Here is a 27,639-nt window from a genome sequence, read left to right as displayed (position 1 = left end):
AGGTCTAAACTTGGGAGAACTGGTTGTTCACAACAAAACTTGTAAAAGTGTGCCACAGACAGGAAACTAGCTAAGGAACAAGTATGACATGGCACTGCTTCAAAATGAATTTTACTGAAAGGCTAAAATAACCTACAGCGAGCAAAAGAAAAACAAGATAAAAAGCAGATGGAACATGTAATTTTGTTTTCATATGATTAAAGTGCATACGCTTGCTATGATGTTTTTTTCCTCAGTACATATTCTATTAACCATTCCATAAACTTCAGTTGGAGGTAGCGCCTTGCTTATGTATATGCATTGTTGCTTTACTTGTATCTTGTGTGTTGTGCGCTTTTGCGAAGCGAAAGCGTGTTTAAAATGCTTTCAGGAGGCCGTAGAGCCAAAACGCACTAAATGCTCAATGTTTTGGACATTAAAAGACATAAGTGACTATGTACCAGATAAATATGTTCAATGCGACAGTGTTCAATCGAAATTAAATTGAATTCTGTGTTTTTACGTGCAAAAATAATGATCTAATTAGTAGGTGGAGAATCCATAGTGGGGATCACCGGATAAATTTTTACCACCAGGTGTTTTTTATTGTGCACCCAGCACACATTACACGGGTGCTTTCAATTAAAAAGGCACTTGTTACAAATTAACACTTCAGACTCGAATCCACACATCATGAGTAAATTGTTGCTTTGGTATGAAATTGGTTCTCCCCTCTCATGTCCCTCACGTCTCTACAAGACAAGCTCTATTGAGATCTGAAGGCTGCGAAAAAGCTCGGCCGTTGTCGATCCCAATCCTTAAACACCGCAATTCTGCAATTAAAATTGAACAAATGGCCCACACACCTCACTGCTGTTAGGCTTGGACTTCTGACCACTTCACCATCGACTTCAGAGTGTTCTTCGCACTGCCGCTTCGTGCCCCCGCTGGTGTTCATAGGTGATGGCGAATCGTACCCCTGAGGGAAGGACGAGGCATTTCAAGGTTCTGACTGCCGAGCATCCTGTGGATTCAATGTTACATAATCAGTGCTCAAGTATGAGGTCAAAAAACACACACAAGGCAATGCATGCATGACCGAGGCAAGTTTAGTATTTTCTTGAATTCCGCCTCAATGAACAAGTGCATGTAGTTGTCAAATGCCACTACGATGTCTATTTCCATCAAACTGTAATCTAATTGTGGGGTTTATGGTTTAATATCCCGAAATAGTACGGTTGGTTGTTGGGAACAGCGAAGTGAACACAAGGCACTCCCAGAGTATGTGGGCTAAAGTACAGAAGTCTTCCCCGCAATCCGTACAGTGAGGATCTACCTCTGTGTGGAGTCTACTCAGGAAGCCTCTTGATGGGTACGAACCCGCCTAAGAAAAAATTCCTTGCCAGACCCCTGGCTTAGAGCACTGCACGGGCCGATTTTTTCAGCCCGGGCCCGGCCCGGGCCCGTTTTTACGTTGGGCGGCCCGCCCGAGCCCGATCAAAACATTTATGGTGAGACCCAGGCCCGGCCCGGGCCCGGAAATAATCTACGTTACCCGCCCGGCCCGGCCCGCCATCCCTTTACCTTAGGCCCGAGCCTGGCCCGTGCCCAACACGAAACCGGCCCGAACCCGGCCCGAGACCGAAAAATAATGTTTTTTAGAGTTGAGACGCCCGTGAATAACTCGCTGCACGTTACATGCACACCACCAGAAAGCCCGAGCCCGGCCCGGGCCTGCGTCAAAAAACCCGAGCCCGGCCCGGGCCCGAGTCAAAAAGCACACGCCGTGCCCGAGCCCGGCCCGAGCCCGTAAACAATCTGTGCTACCCGGCCCGGCCCGGAAGCCCGAGCCCATGCAGTGCTCTACCCTGGCTTGCTTAGTTTTGACCAAAGACATGCATGTCCTTACGGCTTGAAAATGGATATTCATGTTTGTTCCCATACTCCTCATAATGCTAAAATATGTATTTATTTAAACCAATTTCAGACTGTAGACGCTTACGGCACAATCATGCATCTATCACCATGTCATGTTTAACGATAGTAGAGCTTCGTAGTAAAATAATTTGGCAATTACTCCGATGCTGTACAAATGAATGCCTACTTAAGTCAACTGCCACTGCCTAGAACACTAGGTGAGAACTGCACAATGTGTTGCTGTTATCCTCCCTCCTGGCATCAATTTGTACGAAGTGCTAAAACAAAATCTTAGTTACACAAATGTAGATGAGCAACGGGACAGTGAATGTGGAACACTCACCTTGTACGACTGAGAACAGGCAAAAAAAATGATGTGCATGTAAAAAGACACTACACGTCAGAAATCAAACGCTGTGCCAACTAAAAAATGCTCGTTCAAAATGTTTATTTCCAGCAATGCAGCCCAACTTATGCAACTGTACATCAATTTTCTCGGCAAATTAGTGGTTCAACACTGCAGCTACCAGACATTGCAGTTTCTGTACGAAAAATTTCACTGCAAAGGGCAAACATGACATTGCAGAATCGTCTTGGATCAATGCCAGCTATGTCCATCAGAGCAAAGCTGTCTCACCTACAACATAGTGTAAGCAAGTAATGAAACCAGAGTTGCAAAATGCAGTGTACTTTGCTAAAACTAGGGCTGCAATTTTGTTCCGTGTTATTGCCTTTATAAAATCGCCGGCCCTTCCTCTCCGGAAAATGGGGGTAAGCGAGGGTTGTCCTGTATGCACCTTGAGTTTGACGGTTATGTTACTTGTGAGTAACTTGACCTTGAGCAAGGGAAGGTCAGGTGATCTGCTCGGCATTGGCGGAGTGCCGAAGCTTCAGCGGCTCGCACCGTACTATCGGCCCGTCGACGACGCGCCCTTTCACGGGCGATCTCCCGTCGGCACTCGGCGAGTGCTGCCTGTTGTTCGTGGGTACGCACAATACGTGGCACCGTGCCTAATGACTCACGCTGCGGCGCCGGCAAGCCGCCGCTGGAGCCGGAGATTTAGCGTTACATCGCCGGCGCAGGCTAGCGTATACAAGCTTCGCTTGAATACAGAAGCTTCAATGAAATACAGACATGCTAGCACAAAGAGATGTATGCGCACGAAAAACAGCAGAGATCCCGGCTCAGACATGTGTGCCCCAACTCGGAGGGTGCTTGCTAATGTCACTTGAACAGATCTCACAAACAGATCTACCATAGCGTGCCTCAAGTACCAGGCTTACATGAACCCGAGTGAAATGCTAAATTAGCAACACGAAATACAAAGCTTAACAAAAGCTCATGGTAGAGTTTATTTTACACCCGTAAAGCACAATCTTTTGATGCAAGCTGCACCAAGTCTTCACATACAAGCGTCACAAGTCTTTTCATGCTAAAGCTGCAAGTGCACACCGCTGGATGTGAGCCTGTTGTAATAGTAAATCAGCATCAAGCCTAGTCACGAAATGCCTGCAGAGACAGTCTTACCACTTCTGAATACAAGTGTACCTGTTGACGGTAGCCTCAGGAAGCGCGTTGACCACTTCTTGACCCATAAAAGCCATTGATCCCAGCTGGGTCTGTATGCTAAGCTTTACTACAACAAGGAATTAAGTGAAGCATTCATTTTAGCGAATGCATTTCACTGCACACAAAGCTCCCACGAAGGAGTTAGTCACAAATTCGTAATTTTTGAATGTGGTCACCGCGTTGATCCTCACTGACAGATGAGGTTTCGTCAAGGAACTGACTATAGGGAGGGGGCCCTTCACTATCGCCACAGCACTATATTGACGGGTAACAACAGCCAATCAAGAATCTGTAGTGAGTGAAACAACTTTATTGAAACCCACGGATTGAGGCCTGGGCCTAGACCGCGCCACGGTCGGTAGAGAGACCCTGTCTCCCAGCCACGTCTCGAGCTGACTGGATGTCCCATAGTTGGTCTTGCAGATCTAATAGACCACTGTCGGAGGGTCTCTTGCTAGACGCATGGCCTCAGAGTTGGCAGACGATAGAGGCAATGCGTGCTTTTTCACGTTTCTTAGGCGACATAGGTCCTGGACTCACGCTTGTGATAAAATTTATGCAATGTGTCACTTTCACCTCGTTCCTTCCATTATCATCTCCCATTGTGACCCTCTTTCTTCCCCTCTTCCCCTTCCCTCACGTAGAGTAGCAGGCCAGATGCTCCATTTTCCGGCCGACCTCTCTACATTTTCTAATCATTAAACTACTTCTGAGCTGATCAGCGCGGCTTTCCACCGCGCCCCAAGCGGTTCTGAGGAGACTACATTTTTATCCTGTACGCGCGCGCATTCTCATAGAATATTTTCTAGGGTGGCGTGTTCTGTCCTACATAGTTACACAAGTCATTTGGGTACAGTTCGGGGTAGATGCGATGTAGGTGCACCGGGTTGGGGAAAGCTCTGGTTTGAAGTCGCCTCCAGTCAACCGCCTGAGATCTGTAATTTGGAGCTAGGAGTTTGGAATCTGCACCTCGACTTTTGGTAGAAGCGGGTGATGTCACAGAATCTGAACATTCTGTCCCTCTCCTTCGAGGCCCCTCCTCCCGTTCCTTCGGGGCATGCTTATTCGCGAGCGCGGTAAACGAGACTTCGCGCGACGGATGGCTACGAAGAGTGTCACATGAATCGTCTGCCTGGAAGACCTGAGAGAAGAAACGTAACTCCCAGTGATACGACCTCCCCCCCCCCCCCTCCAGTGAAAACTTGAAACATAACGAACATGAACTTAAATAAAACTAATATAAACTGAAACAACACCTTTAATTGTGAGCTCGTCATCGCTACATATAAGGAGTGGCACAAGCGCCTGCATGAAATCGCTCGATATATGCAACGTGACTGGTCACAAAAAAAAAGAAAAAAAAAAAAGAAAATGAAATCATGCGCACCGAGATTCGGCGGCGTGCGCGGCCATCTTGGAGGCTGGTGCGTTTCACCGATTCCGCTAGGTGCGCTTAGAGCCAAAGCCGGCCGTAGGGGCCTACGGGAGTGTCGACTCCTTACGTTGACTAAGGGCATGTCACAAAATATTTCATCTGGCGTGCTAGCTGTTAGCTAAGACCTGGCCATTGAATCAACTGCGTCGCCAGTGCTTGGCTTCTTGCAATTCCTTGAAGGCCGTCATGTAGCTTTGTTAGGACTTCATTCTGTAGGCATTGAGAAATGTCTACAAATCTGTCAGGTACCTTTAGGAACGGTCCTTCACACTCGGCTATCATTACTCTATCTTGTCAGTATGGCGCTTGATCAGAAGAAAGATTCGGGTTTCGCAAGCCAACCACCGCAACATAACTGACGCAATGTTTTGCACACATCTGCTTCTTGAGCCTCTTTCACTCTCTCGAACAAGTTGCTTCGCGTTTTCAGGCTTTGAAAGCATGATTTGGCCAACGATTACACATTCGCCCACGGAAAGTTCTCCGGTTAGCCGTTTGCCTTTCGCAAGTGGTGCCCGTGAAAGAGCGCACGCAGTGACAGTGTATTTTCCGGGAACTTGCTCGACACGAAAGTTATAACGCATTAGGGCGCCGATATAGTGCGGAGTAACGATGGCGAGCATCAAGCGCGGCGCAGTTACACTACGCCTCCGCAAAGTGCACGCTCTAGAGTCTAACCAAGGTGCCATAGAAGCCCATACGTCCTGTAATGGCGGCTTGTGGAGGCATGGCAACGCCATCTACATTTCGCGGGGCCAACTTCTCGGCGGAAAAAAAATAAACATTTGCCGTTCGACGTTGTTGGGCCAAGCAGTCTACTGCGCTAGTTCACATCACATCACTATGAAATACCTTATAAAGAGCACACAGCAATGGAAATAAAGCGTAGTAATTAAGTGAGAGCATTGGCCACAACATGGCGTCACAGTCGAACCTGAATACACCTATCCCTACTTATGGACCTCATTCTACAAAGGCACGCGTTACACTGGTGAGCCTTGATATTTTTGCATGAACTCAGAGCACTGGGTTCACCCAGATTTTGAACGAAGTAGCATATATCATAGCAGAAATAGCATGCGTCCTTAGCACCAACACAAAGCTTTTATTTCGTAGTTAAGATAAAATGAACAATATATAAGAATGTATACATTGAAATTATTCGCAAAATACCACACTTTATTCTTCACTAACACAGCACGCTTTCCACCTATAGTTCTTCTCTGGTACTGAGGACATAGCTAAAACGTAATATTTAGTGAAAAAACAGTGAAAAAAGTTATTCACCAGACCTTATAAATTTAACACTATATTTATAGCCATTATTTTCTATGGGAACGCATAAGAGAGTTTTGACGACATTACAGTGTTGAATATGGTAATACTATCTCGGCATACCTCAGAACACATCGCCACGAGCAAACTTCAGAAAGCCTGCACCATTGTGTATTCATAATTATTCGTTGATAGAATCAAACAGCCTGTGACTTAACACTTTCCTATTCTAATAGGATTGTCTGTATTTTTTTTTTTCAAACGTTTCCATTGGAGACGTATTGAATGCATAATTTTCAACAAGTAGTCTTTTGCCCCACGAGATGTGGTCGCGCTTCAATCGCATGACCATAATAGATGGCTTGCACTGACGTCATTGTAGCCGCCATGTTGGTGCACAGACACGATGATAAGCTGGGTCCATAACGTAACGTGAAAGCTTCCAATAAGATGGATTGGACAGAAGTGCTCGTAGTCGCCATGTTGGTGCACCGACATGGTGATAAGGTGGGTGCGTGACGTCACGTGAAAGCTATCAATTGATGTCGCTGCTCATTGGCTTGAAACCGTATTTCAGCCTCGCCTTCGCGACCACGTAAATTGACGTTAGTCTAGTTTCACCGCGCATCCAGCGTGCCTGGCGGCGTTCGGCGCGTTTTGGCGTGGCCAGCGCGGGAATAGAACATGTCCTAGCTCACGACGAAGCCTCTAGACTAGTGTGCACTGAGTGCATCGCGTGCTGTCTGGTCGGCCGCATGCCTTCACTTCGGGTACATGGAAAAGATCGCGCTGAGTTTGCAGCTTCGCCAAACGAAACAGCCCTCGCTCACCGCGCACCAATGCGCATGCGCTGAATGATCGCCGGGCTACTGCCCCGGGCCACGTTCACTGCACTTAACTATACAGGGGACCCATTTTTGGCCATCCTGCCGTCACCGATATAACGTATCAGACTTCGCTGGCCTCTGCCAGACAAGCTTTAGACTCTGCCTAAAGCGTTGTACACGTGGAGGAAGCACAGCAAGAGACATCTTTCTTACTAACAAAGATAGCAGATACTTAAGGCCGCTTTCAAAGATAGCCTCAATTCTTCTGATGTGTTCATCAACCCATTCAGCAGCCCACGTCAAAGCTAAGGCCTCCTTTTCCACTTGCGCATAGCACTGCTCAGTTTTCGCGAGCGATCGCGAGGCAAAACGCGACTGGTCGTCGCTCGCTATTACGTTGTGTTTGGAAAAGGACAGCACCAAGGCCCGAAGGTCAATCGTTCGGAGTCTAGGGTCATACCGTGCCATACACACAGCATAGCAGATTAGGGCCTTCAGCTTTTCAAAGGCGGTGTTCTGCGCAAGGACTCAAATCCATTTGGTTTCTTTTGTAAAGCGCGCCTTTAGAGAGTCGTTACATGTTGCCAAGTGTGGCAAACATTGTACAAGATGATTAGCCATGCCAAGAACACTGCGTAACTGTTACGCTGCTTGGAGGCTCTAGTTCTCTTATGGCATCTATCTTTGCAGGGTCAGGTTGTACGCCGTCTTTACTCAGGAGAAGGGCCTAAAAAGAAGATTTCGTTTACCCCGAAAGCACTTTGATTTAAGGTGACGTTGTTCTGAACCAATCTGGCTAGAAAATTTGTCAGCCTCGCGTCGTGCTGCTCTTTAGTGTCAGATCACACGTACGTCATCCATCAGGTTTACTACACCATGGAGGCTCTCCACTATTTTCGTAATGCGCCTTTGAAAATATTCAGGCGCTGATGTAATGCCGAAAAGGCTATCTCGTCATACAGTAGCGCCCAAATGGCGTTATAAATGGGGTTCACGCTTCTGAGTCCGTGAGTCAAACCTGATGAAAGCATGAATTCGCGTCTAGTTTTGATAAGCACATTGCGCCAGCTAAGGAACCTGGCGCTTAATCGGCCGTAGGTGGCGGGAACCTTTGTCTCAAAACCGATTTGTTTAGCTGCGTCAAGTCAACGGATGCCCTGACGTCTCCTGAAGGTTTTACGACTGGCACAATACCAACGAAACAGTCGTGCGGCCCGTCAACTTTACGAATGACGACCATTCCCTCCAGTTTCTCAATTTCTTATTTCACTTGGTCCCTCAGTGGAATCGGTATCCGGCGCGGTGCGCATATTGCAAAAGCAACTGCTTCAGTCTGATGCGATACTCGCCTGGCATTCTGCCGAGGCTGCTGACAGATTGTGAGAGGAAGGCCTCGTAATTAGTCTGCTTGCTTAAGGGCTCCATGAACTCAATTAGCCTTATGATTCGAGAGCTGGCAAACCGGGAATAATGTGGCTCAAAGGGCTGACGACATAGTACACTCGGCGACAAGATTTTGCCTTTCATTGAACTTCTGCCTTGAATTTGCCCAAAACTTTCAGATTAGCCCCGCTTGCACCAGTCAGCGCCTCGCCTACCTTCCTTCGTCTAGTGCGCAAACCTAGAAATGATGGCGGCGATACCGAAACTTCGGCGCCCGTATCCACCTTAGCAAAGACTGGCACATCGTTAATGCTCACTTGAATAAATCGCTACTGCATGCGCGATGCATTGGTAGCTCAAAATAAATGTCACCTGAGTCCATGTGCACTGAAGAGGCCACGTACCTGTGCATGTTCAGAAGTTTTCATGAAGCACACCTTGCTGAAGTGTCCCTTGATACCACAGCTGTGGCACTTCTGTGCCTTCGCTGGGCAGGCAGTCCTCGCGTGCAAGTTGCCGCCTACAGAAATTGCAGCGTTCACACCGACGTGCTGAACCTTGCTTTCCGAAGACTTTCCTCGGTTTTTTGTTTCTTCTGATCTATCACGGCGTTAACGCCAACCTCGCCGCTCTTCAGGGACAAGGAAGCGTCGCTGACGCCTTTCGATCCACGACGGTCTTCTTGTAGGATCAGGACAGTTTCCTTCAGCCGTGCTTTCGCTAGAGCCATCGAAAAAGTCAGCCTGCCGTCAATTTGAAGTAATTCAGAAAGCATCTCGTCTCGCAGACCAACGACGAAACGGTCGCACCGAAGTCGCACCGGTCTGCCAGAACCTCTGGCGCTATCATGAAGTGGTCGATGGATTCTCCGGGCATCTGCTGCCTCTTGTGGAAGCGAGCGCTGTCGTGCCCCTAGTTAGTCGTGCCCTAGACCTTGAATAGTCGTGCCCCTAGACCTTGTATTTGTTGTTGAAAGCTTGAACGTGAAAAAAGATGTATCGAGCTTGTCGCCCCGCACTTGTGCTTCCCCCAGCGCTCGTTCAGGCTCAATACGTAGCGATAGCCGTCTTACGTCTCGATCCACGCCGACCACTCCGACTTGTTGTCGAAGATCAGCTGCGGAGGCTTGTGGAGGCTGTGCACGGTATAAGCCACGGCGCTTCCTCTTTGGCGACGTCTAGATTCAGTACGCCGGTGTGTCGGTAAGTTAACTTCCTAGTCTTGTCGCTGCGTGCTGCAGCGACCAAGCGACCCAGTTATCGGCGATGAAAGATCGTGCAGGTCACGCCCAACTCTCGAAGGTGCGCAAGAGAGCCCCCGATGTTTATAACCCACCATTTACATCAGACCCGTGACGTGATCACCCCATGGCTTCCGTGGGCACAGATACAGAAGATGCAACAGCGTACGGCAACTCATGCGCGTTAACCGCGCGCAAGCACTTATCAGCCCAGACAGGATGATAACGACTATGGAAAGACAAAGAAGGAATAACGACACCGGTATGGACGACGACAGCATCAGGAATACGGTAAGACGACACAGAAATGACGATGACAGCGTGACCACAATGGAATGACGATGTTGGAAGGACGGCAACAGCATAACGACGACGGCATCCAAAAATGGGATCACTGCGCTGGAATGGCGACGACTCTATGACGACCACGGCATGGGGACAATGGGATGATGGACGAAGTTAGAATAACGACTACGGAGCGACAACTACGGCATCGCGACGACGATATGACCATAAATGCATTGCGACGACTGTATGACGATAATGACACGACGACGACGGCTGGATGGAAATGACTCCATGATGGTGCCGGTGTGAGCATGATGGCAGCATGACGACGAAATGAGCACGGAATGATGATTATGGCATGCCGAATGCGGCGTGATAATGACTCACTGACAACGACAGAGGGAAGACGGTGGAATGATGACGAAGGGTTGATCACAATAGATAGAAGGCGGGGGAATGACGACGACGGTATGACGACGAAGGCGTGTTTGTGTTGTGTCGAATGCTGGAGGCGGTACTGACACCGCGTATCTAAAGGGGCCGCAGAGCCGCGCTCCGACCGTGGACACGCCCGTACACAGTGCGTCGCAATAGCAAGGGAAGTTTATTCGTGCGTCGAAATCCAGGAGGGAACGCAGTTGACGCCACCAGATAACTAGAGAAACATAGCTGGCGACCACTACATATCCTTCCTTTGAGAAAAGAAAGAACAGGTACAATAGCCACGACATTTGCGACTTTGTAGGTTGAAACGCGCAGGCGGAACTACGCGGCGGCTGCACCATGTCCTCACTACACTCTTTTAGTGTCGCCAACAAAGTACGGTTCTCTGCTCGGTACATTTTTTGGATCTCCGCAATGGCATCTGTAGGGGAAACCGATACCTGTGTTGAGCCTGTCAGCAGTGCTAGGTTTGGCTGCTGCGAGAAAGCCGTCAGGTGACACCGGTTACGCTGCACGACAGCACCTTCATCAGTATCTAAAACATAACTGCGAGGCCGCCGGGATTCGCTTAACATTTAGTTTAGACTCGCTTGGGTCGAATCCAGGCCCGTTCTCCAACTTCTAATGAAGGCAACGGTTTAACCCGATGACGCTGGTTATGATTGCGCTCACTAGCAGGCCAAGCCGGTTGCAGCAATTCTTCTCTCTTTGGGAAGCGAGTTCTGAGTTGTCTTCTCATGAGGAGTTGTGCGGGCTGAAACCATTCGCACTCGGGCTGTCAATAAACTGAGTGAAGTCAGATATGGTTCGCTCGCTTTGCTAAGCAGCTTCTTCAATATCCGCGCCGTCCTTGCTGCCTCTCCATTTGCCTGAGCATAGGGGGGGCTCTTGGTCGCGAGTGTGGATCCTTAGGACTTGGCTAAATTTTTCATCTCATGAGAGGGAAATGGTGGGACATTGTCCGATCTCGCCACTTGCGGGTAGCATGTCAAGCGAATATGCTCCTCATTACTTCTACGACTAGAATTGCAGTTGATGATCGATGGGTAATAACCTCGGCGAAGCGAGAGTAATAGTCCCCAAAAGCCAAAATGTTTGCCCTTTGAGGTGGAAAAGATTCACACCAAGAGCATTCCATGGTCGACCCGGCAAAGTTATGATTTATGTGAGCAGAAGCACATTGCTCGCACCTAGCCGCCATGAACTCGATGTGTCTAGCTATTTCCGGCCACTACACACAGTATCTGGGTCCCGCTTTGCACCGGTTTATGTCTTGATCACGTGCATGGGACTATGCATGGGCTTTTGAGGAGAACGCCGTTAGAGACAGTAATTTTATTAGCTACGGTAGCATACTTTAAGTGCAATGGCAGCTTATTCTTCTGAAAACCTCCGAGCTGTAGCAAAGGGATGTGCGACGCACGCTATCCGCCTGCGATTTCGGCTGTCTTGATGTCGAGGGAATTCAACGGCAAGGTTGAAGAAGCGCAGTGGACAACATCTGCTGCAAACGATTCCACCGTGTCCAGAGGACAAGAAGTCTTAGGTGGTATTCTTTAAAGAGCACCTGCAGTTGCCAGAAGTTTGCCGGGGCCATACTGCATAATAAAGTGGTAGTACATGAGCTCAACCCGTAATCTTTGGACACGAGGAGAGAGCTTGTCAAGTTCCATCTTGCTGAACAGTGGTCGATGGTCCGTTTCAAGAACAAAGCTGATACGACGAATGCATTTATCAAATCGTAGGATTGCCCATGTCGTCACCAATGCTTCCTTCTCTGTCTGACTGCACCTTTGTTCGGTGGCTGTCATGGAGCGAGAAGCAAACGCCACTGGCCGACTCTCCTGGGGGTTGCGTTTGTACCAGGACAGCTCCTAGTCCAAAAGAACTGGCGTCTGCCAAAATTGTAGTGGCGTAGGAGGGGTGATACTTCGCCATGCACCTCTCTCACACGAGCAGCTTTTTGATTTAGAAAAAGGCTGACTCTTGTTAATATTGCACGACCACGCCGTCTTCTTGCTCAGGAGAATCCGCAGGGGAGCCGTAATCTCGGAGATGTTGGGAAGGAACCTGGCTAGAAGGTTCACAATCCCTAGAAGTTGGCTAACTTCTGCAATGTCCTTGGACACTTCTAGAGTCTTGATAGCCTCCAGTTTGGCCGGATCGGGACTGATGCCATCAGCGGAGACGATCACCCACAAGAAACGTACTTTGGATACACCGAAGCGGCAGTTATCTTGGTTGAGGGTTATACTGGCTTTGGCGAGGCGAGGAAGGACTTGCTCCAAGCGGACATCATGCTCTTTCTTCTAACGACCGAAGACAAGGAGGTCATCTATCATATCAGCGACGCCTTCGTGACCCTCCAGAATCGGGGCCATCTGTTTTTCTAAGTAGTCTGGGGACGATGTGACGCCAAATGGTAGGCAACAAAAATATTATTGACCAAAAGGCGTGACAACGTTGTTAGCTGTTGAAACTCTGCAGTGAGCTTGACCTGGTGAAAGCTGGCTGTAGCATTCAGATTTGAGACAGCTTTTGAGTCACGTAGCAGGCCAAGAACTTGTTCAACGGTTGGCAATGTGTGGGGCTGACGGAGTAAAATTCTATTCAAGCGAGTCAGGTCGACACAAAGTCGCTAACCAACCACCTGAAGACTTTTGATCTACGACGAGTCCTGCGCACCAAGAGCTTGGTTTATCGATCCGACCAATGACTCCTTCGGCTTCCGTCCGGTCCAGTTCCTACCAGACAGCGCTTCGCAATTGAATGGGGACTCGTCTAAGAGCACTGAGTGAGAATGGTACGGCGTCAGGCTTAGCCCCGATCTGGTACTCGACTTTAAGCATGCCGAGCCCCATAAAGAGTCCCGCATGATGATTTGGCTGAGGAGCCATCAGGCCTCCAGGTAATGTGAAAACTTCAGGCGCTTGTAGCGCTTGAAAACGCAGCAGAGGAACAGAGAGGCAGTCGACCACATACAGTCGCTAGGCACTGTGTATGGTGTCTCTAGTATCTGGGAAAACGGGTGTCCTCCAGGACCTGTCAGCAGGCTGCAGAAGAACAAGTAGTGTTGCGGAAGCGTTCTATTCTAGGTGCGCGTCTCGCTGCCTGGCATCCGAGTGTCGAGGAGCTTTGTGAGCTTCGGCTGCCTCGAGCTGGACTGACACAAAACCTTCAGCGGTTTCTTTTGTCACTTTTTCTTTCTCGGCGTCCTCCCACTGACGTGCCAGAGCCCAAGCTTTCTTTAGCGTCAGCTTGGAGTTGCGGCACAACTGGACTGAGAGGCATGCGTCTCTTAGGCCAACCACAAACCTATCACACACAAGATGCTCTTCAGCTTGGAGAGACGGGTAGTTGCAACGCTTGTCCGGCCAGCCTGCATAATTCGACGTAGTAAGCATCGACGCCTTCGCCCGCTTCCTGAATGCGCTTATGAAACCGAGAAGGTTCGTAAACTCCGTTGGCCGGATGGACAAAGTGCTCTGTGAAACACTTAACAACAGTCTCGTAGCACAGAAGTTCGTCCGCGGAAAGTCTAAAGGTTTCAAGCAGCGGACAACTTTCTGGGCCCAATACAGCATAAAAATGAGCGAACTTGCACTTCTGCGACCTCGTAGAAAACTTCAGGGACGGCTGCGCAAACTCCGTAACGGGTCTTCCACTTCGGTTAAGACGCAACGTTGTTGAAGTCGAAGGCGTCGGGTTCCCGTAGGGAGATGCTGATGCACTTCGAATCGGACGCATGCTGCCCGTTGGCCATTTTGCTTCGTATTCGGTAAACGAAGACAAACGAAGGCGTTCAACCAGCCACCTCTGATATCATGTCGAATGTTGGAGGTGGTACGGACACTGCGTATCGAGAAGGGCCGCTGAGCCACGCTCTCACCACGCACACGCCCGTACACACTGGCGTCGAAATAGCAAGTGAAGCTTATTCGTGCGCCTGAATATAGGAGGGAACGCAGGTGGTGCCACCAGATAGAGAAACATAGGTGGCGACCACTACAAATCGGAGATCACGTCCGTGCTTACGTATGACACGCTGTCCCAAAAGGAAGCTCCCGGGCAGGTGTTGAAATACTCCTACCATGCTGCATCGCCTCGGTTAGCGCTGTATTCGGGGCTTGTTTGCATTATGCCCGGTATCGGCTAAGTGTGCAAGGCAGCAGCCAGAAGCAAACAGTCATGCAGTCCTCGAAAACGGTGGGAAAGTGGTAAAAAAGACTTCGCTCTAAAGACTAAAAAAATAAGAATAATCATTTATAGATGTATGCCAATGTGCCAAAAAAGTGGGAGAAGGAGCGTCATTTTCAACGACACACAGTACACATTTAGGTTGCGTCATGCGTTGCCGCAAGCTCGCTATCTACAACAGTTTCTTGCCGGAAAACTGTTGTTTTATGTGTACGGATTGTTCTCACTTCGCAGGGACTGCTGACGGACAGAATGCATTTGTTTGCTTATTCACGTGTTGGCCCGAGTTCTGAGTAAGTTTGTAGCCATGTTTGGTTTTTAATACAACACTCTAGGCTTTGTGCGCCACGTACAATTAAGAAAGAAAAGTTGGTGCCGTTGTATAGTGACCAAGACGCTGTACCTCAAACGCCAAATGAATTGCGTTTAGAATTCCACTTGTTGCCAATTGCTCCACTTTTATTTTTCATTTTGTAATGAAATTTGAGTTATAGCAGACGCTGCCTACCTTTAGGTCCTTCTAACCACACACCTTGCATATCTCTAGCCATTTAGAACCCTTCTGTGTGCCAGCTGCATAAGGTGTGAATAACCACTCAAGAATGGTTTGTCCCAGGGAGAAAAAAAAACCTTGCATATTTAAGAGCGTACTTTACCATAATTGAACACATGAATGAAATGGTAACACACCATGTGAACGGCCCATTTGCGGAAAGGATGCTGCGCATCCGTGGCAAGGGCTGTTTGCCTGCAACAAATAGCTCCTCGCCCACAGACTATAGCAAAACGAAGCAATATTCCTATTTAACAGCCTTGCCTTTACCAACGTCGTAACCATGCCCACCATCTCTACTCCGAGAGGATTACTCCGTGGTAAAGGCTGCTGAATGTGAACAGTGTATTTCGTATTTGTGGGGGAACTATTGACGACACGCGCCTCCTCCATGGAAGGAACACTTTGCGGGAGTAATGTAGTCTACGGACGAGAGTTTGGCGTTGTAAAGCAGCTTTATAGGGACGCCTACCTACTGCAGTTTGTATATGTTCCCTTCCGGTTGAATTGTACCGAAGGAGCCGAAATTAAATTATCTTGCAGATGCTGTTCTGAGAGCTGAACCCCCGGTTACGCCACCTAGAATGTTACCCCCTTGTTTGCACAATAAATCGCTTCAACAGCCTCAGAAAGGGCATACTCCAAACCACTAGCATGCTTTCTTTGTTATTTTCTTCTAGGGCGGTCCCGTTAGATTTGACGTCCCGGTCTTCTATGCAGGTTGATAAACAGCGAGACGTATGATTCTTTGCACAGCATGTTTATTCTTGCACAAGTGTGGCACACATCACGTGTGACACAGCTTAAGAATAAAAAGGGACAGGCATAAATACAGGGTGTGCGTTCAATTTTTCCTGGGAAATTTAGATCAAGTGCTTATTGAAAAATTTCCGCACAAAATTACAAAAAGAAAGAGACCATCGTGAGGAGATAGGTCCGTAACTCTCAAAACTTGCGCAAACGCGCACGTCCGCGAGTGTGATGTCGTAACAAAAATATCAATCCACAGATTGCATTTCAAAAAGAAAAATCCAAGTTACTCGATCGTGCCTATGGTGTAGGTTGAGCCAAAATGTTGCATCTGTGAAGCAGCAACAAATCTACAGGATGCGTCCAGACATTTGGCACTGTCGACAACACAACACTCAGGCTCGCGCTCACGCTGTAGCTGTAGCGCATTTTACAGGAGCCTACATCGCACACTGACTATAGGACAAATTGCACAGTGAGCGTTTCACGGTGGCGCAAAAACCAGTTGCTCAAATGGCGTCTCGCTGCGTTTCATTGCACTCGTGGGCAATTCGAACACTTTCCGTTACCCATTTCGGCAGGTCCGTTTCATTGCATAAAAAATCAAACACATCTGTTCTGCACCATGTAAAGGGGCACCATTAAGTCAAACTCAGTGCACAGGCAGGATCTTTCTTGGATGGTATCTTCTGTTGCACAGAAGATGCCATTCCCGCACAGCATTATCATGCTGTGTCGGAATAGCATACTTTCGTAACACATTAGGATATTTTGTTTAGAAGAACCGAAAAATAGAATGGAGGTCGAGCTTGCAATTCCTCAACTTGAGGCCCAAACTACAGCTCTGATGACGACGTTGTGCCGTCACGAATATCACGGTGTTTCGGCGCATTCCATCCGCTGTTATGGAGAAAAGGCCTACAAAAGCTGTCTCTTTGGAGGCTTTCGTTACTTTCCAACACAGTGAAATATTTATCTGTTAACAATCAGTAGCCTGGTGCACATAGTTTGGGGATGGTCTCGCCAATGATCTTTTATCTGACGCAAATTCTGGCTATGCGAAGCCTCCGCTTACAGAATCAATGATCTTAAATTATTTATTATTCTAAATCAGTGTGATACCAATCTAGCATAACAATGTATACCTTCAGTGTGCCTTTAAGGAAAAAAAATCGGCTTCGATTATTGGCCTATCAGAAGCCATAAATGTTCAAAAACTTCGATGCGCTGCAGGTCAAGTTATGTGCGCATTGGCCAAAGATCTTGCCGCCGACCGTTGTCGGGTCTGCCTCACCAGGCAAACTGCTAATTCGAAAAGCTACGCTGAACCACGGTTCAACTGGCGCTCTGATTCAAACCGTCACTGTGGTTAAACAGGCTTCCTATCTGTCCGAACCCTCTGAAAAGTAACCTGCATTACGGACAAGACAAAAAGTTGAGCTTTTTCAAGACGCTTTTAAGTAGGATAGGCACACTTACTACTTATGTTACAACACTATGGAACTGTGCAATCGTGAATTTAAATGAAAAGAAAGACAACATTGCGTATTTACATAAACTACGCTCCAGCAACTCACCACCCGCTAAACAAGCACTACAGTTAAACAGTGCCGCGCGATCACAGAACAATTTGCTTTTTTTTTTCTTCCAAGCAAGCTGGCCCTGCAAGAGTTAAATAACAGACTTGCAGAACATCTGCCACATAGGTGCAGTGCTAACGACACGATTCAGCATGGGCCCTACAACGAAACACAGTCAGACTGCATGGGACCGCGTGATATGATTGGACAGCTTAAGCGCGCACTACAACATTATCGACTCCTACGGAACGCTCTCCGCTCAAGAGTCGTGCACAAAACATTCGCTTAACAAGATGTGAGCACAGTGAATACACATTGGCAGTGTGATGAGCGTCACAACAAAGATCGGTGGGCAAAGTGGTTTCGCTTCTGGACACTCCAGTGTCTGTGTGCTCGTCGTTCCTCAAACGCCACGCAGCTGAAATCGGAGTTCTTCAATCGCACCAGTTCTGAAAATCCATAATCAAACTCCGTACATGCTTGAGCACTTTTCTTTCAGGGGTTAATAGGCCAAGTCGCACCCCTCAACAGCTCCCACAGAATAAAAAAAAAACAATTTCGGAGGTCGTGCTGTCTTATTCTACAGGAGCAGGAACAGATTTTGTTAGCCGCAAATGAGTCATAGTAGCTATACTTCGGACACTACGTACAGACATGTGCATAATTGCTTGCAATATTTTGCACAAGAGTTTGTGATTACCATTGCATTATTCTTGCTCTAATTTCACAGAAATATCACTTTTTGAAGTATACGTCGTTCAGTGTAACACTTGGCACAATTACGTTCCTGATTTTAACGTAAAAAAATTGAAAGTAGCCTTCGTTTATGGAAATGCAAGCTGCTTCCAAGATGGCGCTTGCATCAACTTGTGCCGTGGCCTTTCGGCAGCTGCAGAAAGCAGCCGTTCACGGAGGCTTGTCACGTGCTTCCCCCTCCTCTGGAACACGTTGCACTTTCTGGCTGCTTTCTGCAGCTTCCGTCAGGCGGCGGCACAAGTTTATGCTAGCGCCATCTTGGAAGCAGCTTGCATTCCCATAAAGGAACGCAACTTTCTTTTCTTTTTCTTAAAAAAAAAAACAGGAAGTAACTGTGCCAAGTTTCGCATTGAATGACGCAGACTCAGAAATGAGATCTTTCGGCAAAATTTGAGCATGAACAACACAGATTTAAGCGTAAAATATTGTTTCAAAAATTTTAGGCGAAATATACACGTGCCTGTATCGTCTGATGCGGCACCCTGAGCGGAACGCTGAAAGTTGTCGTCCCTTGTCAGATGCTAAATCGAGCACAAATAGGCTAATCTAGACAGGAAATAAGGGTACTGATTAAAAATCCTAGATGTCAATTTGGCTTCGCTTACAGCGTGTGCCGAGATATTATGTTGTTTTCGATAAAGTGGCGTTTTGTAGTTAGTTTTACTGTCCGTATTTGATGCGACAATGAGCAGGTATTCCAAGCAGTTCGTCAATCAGTGTGTCCGGAATCTGAAACATGGGGCCTATAAGGAGTTTAGTAACTGATGTGATTGTTAAGCGCTGATTAAAGCCACGTAAATGGTTTGAATGAGCTTTTAACAGACGTAGTGGTTGTCATCGAAAACATGTTCCGTTACGGCTGCAGTTTTTAGTGCAGGGTCTGACAAATGCGAGTTGCTTACAAGCACACTGATTTCGCTTTCCTGGACACTTGCTCATCGGCTCACGACCACTGACATCGTGCCTTAAACATCATGGCTGACAAACTTCGAAGTGTTGTCAATCGCAATTGGGTAGCACTGGTGCCATAAAGCCGCCAGTGACTTTTTCGGACTGATGACAAACACGAAGTGGCCCACAGCAAGCGTGATTACACTGATGAAAACGTCGGTTGTCAATCCTCAACGCACGGCATTTGCCCAAGGTAGAAACACTCAAGGATCAGATCAAGATTGCGTTCGGGCGGAGTAGTCATGAAAGGACGGGTGCGGGGGGGGGGGGGGGGGGGGGGGTCGACCTAACAGCGCGTCATGTAGCAAAGCACCCTCTCTCCAGACGTTTCACGAGGTGTCTATTAGCACTGTACGGTGAGCAGCGCGGTTTCCATAGACATTGACCACTAAGACTAAAAATCCAGCAAAATCCAACATTTTAGCTGCGGGTATGACAATAGTATTGTAATCTAACGCCTGCATGCAGAGATTTACAGCTTTTTTCGTAAGTATAAAAGTGCTTAATGTATAAAATTGTATGGTTCAACAAACGCTGTTCTTGAAATGCGCGACCTAATCTCAAGTTCGTAGCCTAAAGTGGCCTAAGATTGTACGTAATTCTACGTGAAAAAGGAGTAGTCGGCGCCATTTAAAGCCACCAACATCTCCTAAAGATCACATTTTTACAGGTGTGATTCATTCGGGCAATCCAAAATGAGCACGAGATCGTCGTAATTTCGCAATATTTAAATGTCCTAATAGATTTATATTGCCGGAGTACTATAAGGTTTCCTTTTAGACGTCACACAAATACAGTGCAATCGTACACGATTCGCGAGTTTCACGTCTGGAGCAAAATTGTAACTGTTAGCACTATTGCAAACTTTTGTTTGTCATATCTCTCCTATTTTTCAAGGCCTTTTGCCTTTATCCTGGTACAGGGTAGCCAGTGGGATCTTACGTGCCTGCCTTTTTTTGTAATTTTCTCGTTCCCTTAGGAGGTAGCTCTTCAGTTCTGTGAAAGCCGCTCGTTCACAGGGATGTCATGACTGTGCCGATATTGGGCGCCAATGTCGTGTGCATTCTCATGGCGATCATACTACTAATTGGCGATCATACGTATCTTTTCTGTGTCATGATATGGGAACAAAAAGGTCAGGGCTAAACTTACATTGAAGAACAGAGTTATTATTATAGTCCAGGTCAACGCAAAGATAACCTCTATCATCTTCACCTGCTCGGCCGCTGTAGTATTAATTTCTTCATTCTCTTGTTAAAACCAGAGCAACCGCAAAGAAATATTTAGTTTTATTTTCTGAGCGATCAGTGCATATTGTTTCACTTGAATTGAGCCAAACAGCAAGAATGCTGTCCCGCAGAGTTTACGAGTATGTAGATGTTTTGCTAAACGCCTTCAATTTGCGGCTCAACTCGAAAAAAAAATGTAACGGAAACACTTGCAGACTGAAATTATTTAGTCTAATCTAACATATATAGCAAAATGCTGCCAACTTTCTTGACAGAGTTCATCGTCACGAAAAAAAAAATTGCGCAATAAATGTGATCGGTTACCTATTATCAACGTTGATTGTGTTGCTACAACAAAAATGGCATCTACATTGATGTGATCAAGAAAGAAAAAAATTATGACATGACAAATTTGGTAATTGATGCATAGTTCAGGTAGAAATTATATTGAACCACAGTCACAGCGATAGTTAAGCATCGACAGGGGTGAAGGACTACTAACCAACGCCGCCATTAATGACTATTTCAATGACTCAGTCATAAAATATGTATACCTCATTGACGAAAGGACGGTCTGTCGTCATAAGCCATCCTGATCAAATTAAAGATATCAAACAAACGTGTACTCTAGGCAATCGCCATCCGCTTACAATTCATTTAGTAGATTGGTGAGCTCGGATAGTCGTGGAACCTGGGTGAGATCGGAAGTGGGCAGCTTCTCGAAGCGCATCGTCGTAATCACGCAGTAGAAAATGCTTCGATAGATAATAGTCGAAAAACCTAACACACTTAGTCCGGTGGGACGCTCTGTATCGTCTATGCATTTAGAATGTGCCAGCGCATCAACTATGCCCCAAATGCCTCAACAACTTCACGATTAGAGCGATGACTAGAACATACACTGGGATGGTGAATGGCACAAATAAAGAGTGCTCATTTTGCTACAGGCCGACTTCACTGGCAAGCAAGGGTCGTGGCTGTTTCAGTGGCCGGTGCTTGTGAGTGGTTTGTTAAAATATGCGGCTCCATGTTCAGTTCTGCGGTTGCCTAACTGGGCTCTTCCGCTTTCGACGCTCTTTCGAGTGCTGCCATCCACCTGCAAATACCGGGTGAAAGAAAAAAAAAGTGCATAAGTTAGTCTCATCGAACTTCGTTATGTAACGTAGTGCTAGTGTTTGTGTGCGCGTGCGTGCTATATTTAGGCAGCGTTTTCTGGCCTTGGCCTTGCTTGCCGTAACTGCTAGATTAAAGACATACCACAAAAAGCCAGCACAGATGAGCAAAAAAAGAAAGTGGAGATTCAAGTATCATCCCAACTGCCTCATGAGGTCATCGAGCAGTTAACATTCCACTGTCTAATGTAGTAGAGAAGAAAAGTATAGGCTGCGCATGTTCTTTCAGTAGCTCCAAACGCAGAGGAATTTTCTTCATCTTGTTTCAGCATTTCGTGCGGCTTGCAAGCTTTCTTTCGAACCATCGCTTTTTTCCCCTCTTGCATGCTACAAAGTACTTGCACGTCGGGCAGATCTACATGCGCGCTTGTTCATCTATGCTGTTCGTTTCATTTACTGGTTTCTTACAACGATAACACCATTAATCACGCCAGGCGCCACTCTTCAGTGGAGCGCGTTGCACAACGTTACTAGTTTTCTGGTGCCCAGTCTATGCATAGCAGGTAGCAACGCGGTGTGGAAACTGTGCCGTGCGGGACGACCGGAGGGAACATACATAGAAATAAGGAAACACAAATTGAGTGTCATCGTGTATGTCTTTAATACTACAGACATTAAACGAGACAGAGGCACAGAGCAAGATGGACACAAAGTGGTTAACGGTGGTCGACCAGAGGATGTCCCTGTAGTACGCGTTTAGACAAAGTGGCTTGACATCACCTGGGCAAGCTTCCTTGTCTAGACGTTGGCTGCAGCAGCGTCCCTTGTTCTATACCACTGTTCATTATTTCTGTATGCGTGTTTGTTTGCATATGTCGTCCACGCAGAAATAAAGGACGTCTTTATGCATACGCATCGCCATTTACGGAATACCGCAACACCACCAGCATAGACGACGGAAGCAGCACTGGCAACGACATCTTGTATCGCTTATAGCAATCATAGCGCGTTAGCACGAAATACGAAAGCGTCACTGTACATTTATTGTGCTGCTGTCGACAGTTCTAAGCCAATCAGCAAAGTGGAACGAAGTCAGTCATTCCATCAATATTTGTCTGTGGTTTGGTTGAACTTAAAGACGGTCACAAGATGACGCAACCAGCGCCACTGCTCATTCCTTCAGTATTCCAGTATTCCATACTTAGTGATATACGTACACGGACCGGCTAAAACTCTCGAATGTTTCATGACTATGAACTACCTGTGCGATTACCGTTTTAGTGTGGTTATGGTTGCATACATGTGCTATGAAGTAGCGCGTAATTAATGTGATCTGCTTGAAAGGTCTTCATACCCTCGTTTATTAAAAGTAATGCCGTATTAAAGTATTAACGCTTAGCATGTCCTTGTGTATTTTTTGTGGTTTTGGATAGACTTGACTGATATACACGGTGTACATACTATCATGCACCAAGATTTAAAAAAGAGCAATCGCTTTACTCGAAGAAAACCTAGTGCATAACGTTTCCAGTGAAGTGGAGTAGCCGCCAGTAATTTTTTCGTTACTGTTATTTAATTAGGTAATTGTAAATAATTATCTATCTCCAGAAGTACAGTCCTAATTATCAAAGTGTCAATGAGAAAACTGTAGAGCAACTTGAAAAACTCCCGACACAGCTTTCTGTAGCTGAATACGTGCTTCGTAAAAGTGTTTTCCGGAGCGTGAAAGAAACCCGCGAATACACGCAAAATTTCCGCGCGATTGGCCGCTCGAGGCACTTTGTGTGTATTCGCGGGCTCCTTTCCCGCTCGGCAAAACACTTTTATGTAGAGCGTATTGAGCAACAGAAAGCTGTGTCGCAGTTTTTTACGTTGCTTCATTTTCTTTAGTTCACCTAATGGAGCCGCCAACTACGTCTTATGGAAAATACATGACTGAGGGGGCGGCCCCTCGTAACTACGCACCTTTGTGCGTCTTCGGCGTCCTGCGCCTGGAAGACGTAGGCTCTCCGCTGGTGGAAGAGCTTGAAAGCCGCCGCGCTGGTGCGGGGTTCCAGTCCATCGGCCTTCTCGGCGGCGGCAACCGCCAGACCAGGAACAGGAACTGACGTCAGCGGAAGCTCGTCCTGTGGTCGCACGCAGAAAACAGACGGCCCTACTCATTTATATCTCCGAACAGAAGGCGTCGAGCACAACATCAACGCCAAGGTATAATCTAGAAATGATATCACTGCGTTCTGGGACGTCCCTGCAGCCATTATTCCACCTGTACTCAATGATGGCGACGGCGAATCCAATCGGCATGCCCGAAGAGCTAATTATGTTTTAGTACATCTATTGCAGCTGAGTATTTTGCTTATATCTACTTCACAAGACTCTTCATCAAAACCTGTATCTCTATATTGTACAGTTGTGCATGCCTTTTACACCATGGCCTCCTCCTACCTCTTCGCCGCTTTTCTTCCACCAATATATACTCTAAACATCCATAGCTTATCTCAGCCACTGCCCAGTTAACGCTCCCATCAGCATCCAATCCCAGCGCTCCTGGAAGAAGGGCGTTCCCTACGGTCCTTGATGTGTGTCACACAAGTGATGGCAGCGCCGCCTCTTGAAAGAAGTGGCTACTGCGTTTTAATGACACCCCTTGACAATTACCGAGAGTAAACTTTGTAACCAAGTGCTCTCGGCATCTATACTTGAATGTACTGGAGTGAAAGCACGTTCCTCAAGCGACTCCTCGTGGTAGGAATGACGGAGAATTTTCGTTGAAGCTTTGTGCTTTCTTCTGTAAAAGAACTCGGCGTCATGCTCCACTCGGATGAGTCGAAGAGGAGCGTGCAGACCTATACACTAACCTGTTCTGAGCGGAAGGAATACAGCACGAAGTCCCGGTGCAGGGCGAACCAGCGCCTTTGCCAGTGAGCACGACGGCCTCCCGTCTTCAGACGCAGGTAGCCGCTGAGCACGGCGCCCGAACACTGCGCAGCGCCGGAATGAACATTCAAGCAGGTAGGTAAGGCCAGCAGACTCCACGTCACAAGACTTGGGAAATGCAATTACGTTCTGACTACGAGTGGACAGGGAACAGTTTGATAATGAGCCCTTATTCAACATTATTAAAGGTGCCCTGAACCACCCCTCGGGCTTGGTGAAATAACATAGTCCGCGGGTAGCATACGCTGCTGTGAACATCTCAGCCAAGTTCTGCTGTCGTACGCGGTCCGTGGACCTCGCAAGCGGAACGCGAAGTCACCTTTCTCTCAAACGCTCTCGTTTCAAAATACCCCATGATCCTCGCTCTTTTCTGTGTGCTTTATTTCGTAATAAAGCACACTCCAATACACGGCTGCTATTGGTCGCTGCGATAGGCTACACCGCGGCCGCCGCGAGGTGCCGCCACGAGTCCAGTGGCTAAGCGCAGTGAGGCTTGCTGAGGACAACCGCGTTTGGCTTACGTTTAGCGCTTCGTAGGCACCAAAATCGGAAGTATAAAATGAAATTTGAACTGCGCGTCACGGTGACGCTTCCGAGGCGGAGCGTTGTGGCCCCGCCCCACTCCGCCGCGTAGCCTTAGCAGTGCAAGGCGTTGAAGCAGGAAGGGGAGCACAACGGAGGCCGTGTTTGATCACCAATAACTCCGCTTCTGATGAACGCATTGAAGTACGTTTTGCGACAAAGTGATTCTGAAATATCCTATCTTCACTTCAAACATATTTCTTCCCTTCGATAAAAAGTGGTTACGGGCTCCTTTAGGCTGTTACATCTTTTATTGTACATGAAATGTGTTCGCTAACCAGTGTGTACGCCAGAGTGGTTCGAAGGGACAAGCGAAGGGACAAGCGCGTACACTGTACACGGGACAACGTAAACTGCCGGCTACGGATAAACAACTTTTGCACGCTAGAGACATTAAATTCCGCACATGGGATGGCGAAAATGAAACATTCCGCCATGGTGTCATATTTTCTAATACCGGCATTTTTGCTAATGAGAGAGGCTGTAGCAGCCCTCTGAGCCAACCAGAGATGACAAGATCGCGAATTCGAAAACCTGACGGGATTTGACAGCATTCTGAATAACACCTCTTTTCGCCCTCAAGAATATTTGCCGCTACGGTTACCATACCGTAATAAGCCAGGAAGAAGGCGTTGAAGAGAAAGACATTAACCGGCGAAATCTGCAAATTCTTTCATCTCTCAAAAGTCTATATTTCTCTTGAATACTTGATGTTCACAGTACTACAATACACGATCTTTTAACGTCTTATGTTGGAATTGGCCGCTAATTACAGCAAAATTCATCTTTACGTTAAATGAGTATACTGACATAACATTTGGTAATTTCATACGCTTGTGGTAAACGCAGGCCGACACGCTATGAAACTTGATAAATAGACTATCAAGCGCCAATGGCGTGCTAAATAACTTCCTAGGCATAGCGTAAGCCGAGAACCGATTTCAGTTTCGTTACCCACGTGTTGGTTGCATCATGACGTGACGATAATGTGGCCGGCTCCGTTCCTGCGACCGCTACGGCTGTCACACTCGAGCACAGTCGTAATAAACCTAGCAGCACTCTTTATTTTTGTATGAGAAGCGTCATCACACCTAGCCTAATTGGTTAACATCAGAAAATTCCCTGTCTCATGACGTCACAATGATGCCGATTACGCCAGGTCCGGTATTTCAAGACAACTTTCGCATCAAATTAAAGCACCTGGTGTTTCCCAACGATCGTAGACTTGCTAATTGTAGCCCTTTCACGCAAGAAAAGCGAGTGGTAGATTTTGAATTGAATTGAATTGTGGGGTTTTACGTGCCAAAACCACGATTTGATTGTGTGTGTGTCGTCGTCTCTTTCTGTGCGTGTCAGTACGTTCTGTTGAAAACCATTTGTGCTATGTGCAACCAACGAGCTCAGACAAACACTATTTCGATTACGAGGCACGCCGTATCGACCGCCGACACCGAGCACGTTGCAACTGCTCTGCCTCCGTGGATCCATCATCCTGCGCGTGCCAAGGCTTTGCGTTGAGGTGGGACACGATTGATACACAACGCACGGGCCACGTCTCTGATTAGACCGCACATAAAACCAATCACACGTTTAAAATTATTTCCCAGAGCGCGAGACAAGACAAAGGCAAGAAAGAGACAATGCATCTCTTGAAGCAACAGCCAATTAGGTGACGAAGCAGATTTCGCCTTCCCGCCCTGCCGCGCGCCGGGTTGTCTAGACAACGGTACAGCGCCGTAGCGTCAGTTCCGGTCGCTTTTCATTCGGGAGGGCGCAGCCGCGTAAATCGCGCTGCGCCGAACTCAGTCGAACTACAAAAAATTATCTGCCGCTACCCGTTTATTCTGACAGGTTTGCTTGCCGGCGTGGCCGCCTGATTGCTGCCACTTCGTTCTGGTCTCTAGCTGTAGCGGTGAGCTGGGAGTTGCGAATATACGTTTCGTGTCGAGCGTTACTTTTTTGTTTTTACGATGTCTGGGCTGCATCACTGCGAGTGCAGCGCAAAAATCGTGACCGTGAACGAGCCGATGAGCGCGCTTCTACAGGTGCGATCAAATTACCGGCTGCACCCGATCAAGGCCACCATGGCAGGTCACAGCATAAGGTTTCAGCGAGATCGTGGCTCGATAAGGGCGCTCACATATCGGTCGTGCCACGGTGAGGCGCAAGCATTCACATCACTTGTGCGCGTCTGCCAAAGGAGCGACAGTTGTGCTCTTCCGCAGTACATGCTTCGGTTTCCCATATTTCCATAGTCCGGAATTCATTACAGGGAAGCAATAAGCGGCATCAGTTCTTTGCAGTCAAAGAATCATTTATGAAGTATATCGATGAAGGGCTCCAAGTAAGTCATCAGGATCATCTGACTTTGTTGGTTGACAAGTAAATTAGCCTAATTTTTATGCTTGCGTGTATAATTACTACCTCGAATCGTTTAAAAAGACATCTCACCGTGGTTCGCCACCTTTTGTTGGGCTGCTAAGGCCACCAAAAATTTCCAGCCAAATTTTGCAAGTTGCCCGTTTTCATTTAACTACTGCAGTTTGTATTAAAAGTGTCTAATTGCATTGTAGTATGACAGTGAGCACTAAATCTAATGACATTTAATGAAATTGTAAGTGAATGTGTGTACTT

The 27,639-nt window shown here is 47.3% G+C and overlaps 2 protein-coding genes across 6 annotated transcripts in view; one reads left to right on the top strand and one right to left on the bottom strand.

The window, feature by feature from the left end:
- Positions 1-27,639, top strand: part of LOC119465877 (glycine N-methyltransferase) — a 119,927-nt gene that overhangs the window by 19,027 nt on the left and 73,261 nt on the right. The gene's annotated exons all lie outside the window — the stretch shown is intronic.
- LOC119465874 (FYVE, RhoGEF and PH domain-containing protein 2-like) overlaps positions 15,852-27,639 on the bottom strand; it is a 188,275-nt gene continuing 176,487 nt past the window's right edge. For 2 of the 5 annotated variants that reach the window (XM_049657371.1, XM_049657369.1), the window contains one exon: positions 15,852-21,470. In XM_049657371.1, coding sequence (XP_049513328.1) covers positions 21,422-21,470 — 49 coding nt within the window. In that variant the 3' untranslated portion in view covers positions 15,852-21,421. Of the gene's footprint in view, positions 21,471-23,451; positions 23,613-24,344; positions 24,468-27,639 lie in introns of all 5 variants that reach the window. The other 3 variants (XM_049657368.1, XM_049657370.1, XR_007463999.1) reach the window with 3 other exon arrangements.

Source organism: Dermacentor silvarum, chromosome 10 (genome assembly GCF_013339745.2).
Source record: "Dermacentor silvarum isolate Dsil-2018 chromosome 10, BIME_Dsil_1.4, whole genome shotgun sequence".
Taxonomy (NCBI): Eukaryota; Metazoa; Arthropoda; class Arachnida; order Ixodida; family Ixodidae; genus Dermacentor; species Dermacentor silvarum.
The sequence above is the reverse complement of the archived record's forward strand: the minus strand, read 5'-3'. Positions and strand labels throughout refer to the sequence as shown.